Below are 2,500 nucleotides of genomic sequence, written 5' to 3'. Positions count from 1 at the left end.
AAGGAATAATTTGTAATCACTCATATCTTTGGTTTACTGTCATATAGTATACATTGGAATGCTTTCAAACCTGTTTTTATTTATCCTAATAATTATAAAGGTGTGCCTTGGAAATACTTGTTTACATAAATTGTGATCAACATGTTGATTACATAGAAAGCTTTGGATAAAAGTCTCAGCTATATTCAACATATTCTTTCTCCCCTCATAGACTACGGCTGGCCGCTGCCCTCTGACCTCTGCCCCGTGTGGATCTACCTGGACGTCCTGTTCTCCACGGCCTCCATCATGCACCTGTGCGCCATCTCTCTGGACAGGTACATCGGGATCAGGAACCCCATCCACCACAGCAGGTTCAACTCTCACACCAAGGCTAAGATCAAGATCCTCGCTGTGTGGACCATCTCTGTTGGTGAGACAAACACACACACACACACACACACACACACACACACACACACACACACACACACACACACACACACACACACACACACACACACACACACACACACACACACACACACACACACACACACAGTTTTCATCTGAGACTAATGACACTATTATTTTTTTGCATTTGTAGTCAATGGTCAAAAAGCAACATGTGTGTACGTGTGTAAGTTCCTGTATTTATATTGTTATGGGGACCACCTGTGCTGAACACATTACCAGGACTTCTTAAAAGTGGGGAGATTTCTAGAAAGTAAGGATGATCGTAGAAAGTGGGGACATTTAAGAAAGGTGTGGACATTGCTGGAAAGCAGAAACAAATAGTAGAGTAGGAGAAAGTCGGACATACTGTATGTAGAAAGCAAGGATGTTTCTGTACGCATTTAACACACACACACACACACACACACACACACACACACACACACACACACACACACACACACACACACAGACACAGACACAGACACAGACACACAGACACACACACACACACACACACACACACACACACACACACACACACACACACACACACACACACACACACACACACACACACACACACAGGGTGAAAAAATTTGAAATTTTGTGGTATCATTTAAGTTCACCTGTATGTCATTTTCATGGAAACACTTGGTGGAAAATAATAATAAGAAACAACTTTCTGATCGTAGTGAGGCCACGGTTTAACGGGATAACAGAGCTGCTTGAATGCATTTACAATCAATGCAGTCAAGAAAAAAGGAACATTCATGAATCCGTGTGATTTTTACTAAAGTGAAGGAACAATCAGGTTCTGATAATTGGTTTCTGGCCTCCAGCTGCTCAGGTCAATGGAGCTTGATAAAGGAAGCATAAAGGTGCAGAAGTTCACATTAGCAGTACACCTCTGTAATGTATTTCAGTTTGGACCCAATGCAAGGCAGGAAAACAAACCATCAGTTATTGTTTAAAATCAAATTTCCCTAAACTTTCCGTCCCTAATTGATTTGTTGTTCTCTTTGTTTTAGTCACATTAAGCTAATTAAGATGATAAATGTTGTAAAAGGTCACTTTCGTCCAGGTAGCTTTGATTTTATCTGCTGATAGAAAGCAGGAACACTGCAGCTCGAATGATTTACAGCCGACATTACTCCGCTGGTTCTACAAGATAAAACACGAGCAGAGTTTGCAATCATTGAAAAGTCATGAAAACATGTAACTATGTTAAGGGACAAAAACCTTTTGTAAGGCTTAAACAAATACAATTGAAAAGACCCCAGCCAGAGTAAAAGCATCAAAATGAAAGACATCGTCCTGCTGAATAGTCTTTTAATGGTGGAGGTAAAACACACCAAAAACACATTAATGCTGCTGGGTTATTGTCAGCTGTCTTTTTAAAACATGTCTGCCATTCAGTTCTCTTAAAAACCCAGGTCATGATTTTATTATATTATTATATTATTCCATGAATGTGTCATACAGAAACTGTTAGAGACTCTAATCGACAAAAACAGGAAATAAAAGAAGCAGCTTCATCTATTAGCGAGGTAATGGAGCAAGGCCTGTAAGGTATATCAGGAAGGAGCGTGCTGCTACAGAACACAACAATATTAGCTTTCATTTGGGTATTTTCTTCAGGCAATTACAAAACTGGAGTCGTCTAATGTTCAAGGTCATTAGATAAAGGGCAGAAAGAATGAGTCAGAAAACCAGAAAAGGAGCCAGCATGTTAGCATTTCTGCTTTCTTTATGTTTGGAAGACGGTGAGGTTTTTTAAATAGGTTTTTGATTAGAAATAGGTCTCTGGTTAATGAAAGCTGAAGAGATTGTATTAACATTTTTGTTCTACATCATAAAATCTTCAGTAAAAGGCCGTGCTGTAGTTCCTTTATAGCCCAACATTAGCCTCCTTTAGCTTAGCGGTGGTGACGTGAAGTCATGTGACCGTGCTGTATTTCCTTTATAGCCCAACGTTAGCCTCCTTTAGCTTAGCGGTGGTGACGTGAAGTCATGTGACCGTGCTGTAGTTCCTTTATAGCCCAACGTTAGCCTCCTTTAGCTT

At 40.1% G+C, this 2,500-nt stretch overlaps 1 protein-coding gene and 1 long non-coding RNA gene across 2 annotated transcripts in view; one reads left to right on the top strand and one right to left on the bottom strand.

The window, feature by feature from the left end:
• Positions 1-2,500, top strand: part of htr2aa (5-hydroxytryptamine (serotonin) receptor 2A-a) — a 36,072-nt gene that overhangs the window by 19,362 nt on the left and 14,210 nt on the right. The window contains exon 2 of the mRNA XM_079662923.1: positions 212-412. Within this exon, the coding sequence (XP_079519049.1) occupies positions 212-412 (201 nt within the window). The remainder of the gene's footprint in view (positions 1-211; positions 413-2,500) is intronic.
• The window catches only part of LOC307028131, a 6,129-nt gene that overhangs the window by 407 nt on the left and 3,222 nt on the right, over positions 1-2,500 (bottom strand). Inside the window, exon 2 of the long non-coding RNA XR_013804845.1 lies at positions 259-406. This is a non-coding gene — a long non-coding RNA (uncharacterized lncRNA). The remainder of the gene's footprint in view (positions 1-258; positions 407-2,500) is intronic.

The sequence above is a fragment of the Notothenia rossii genome (assembly GCF_949606895.1).
Source record: "Notothenia rossii genome assembly, chromosome: 2".
Lineage (NCBI taxonomy): Eukaryota > Metazoa > Chordata > Actinopteri > Perciformes > Nototheniidae > Notothenia > Notothenia rossii.
This window is presented reverse-complemented; position numbering and strand designations above follow the sequence as displayed.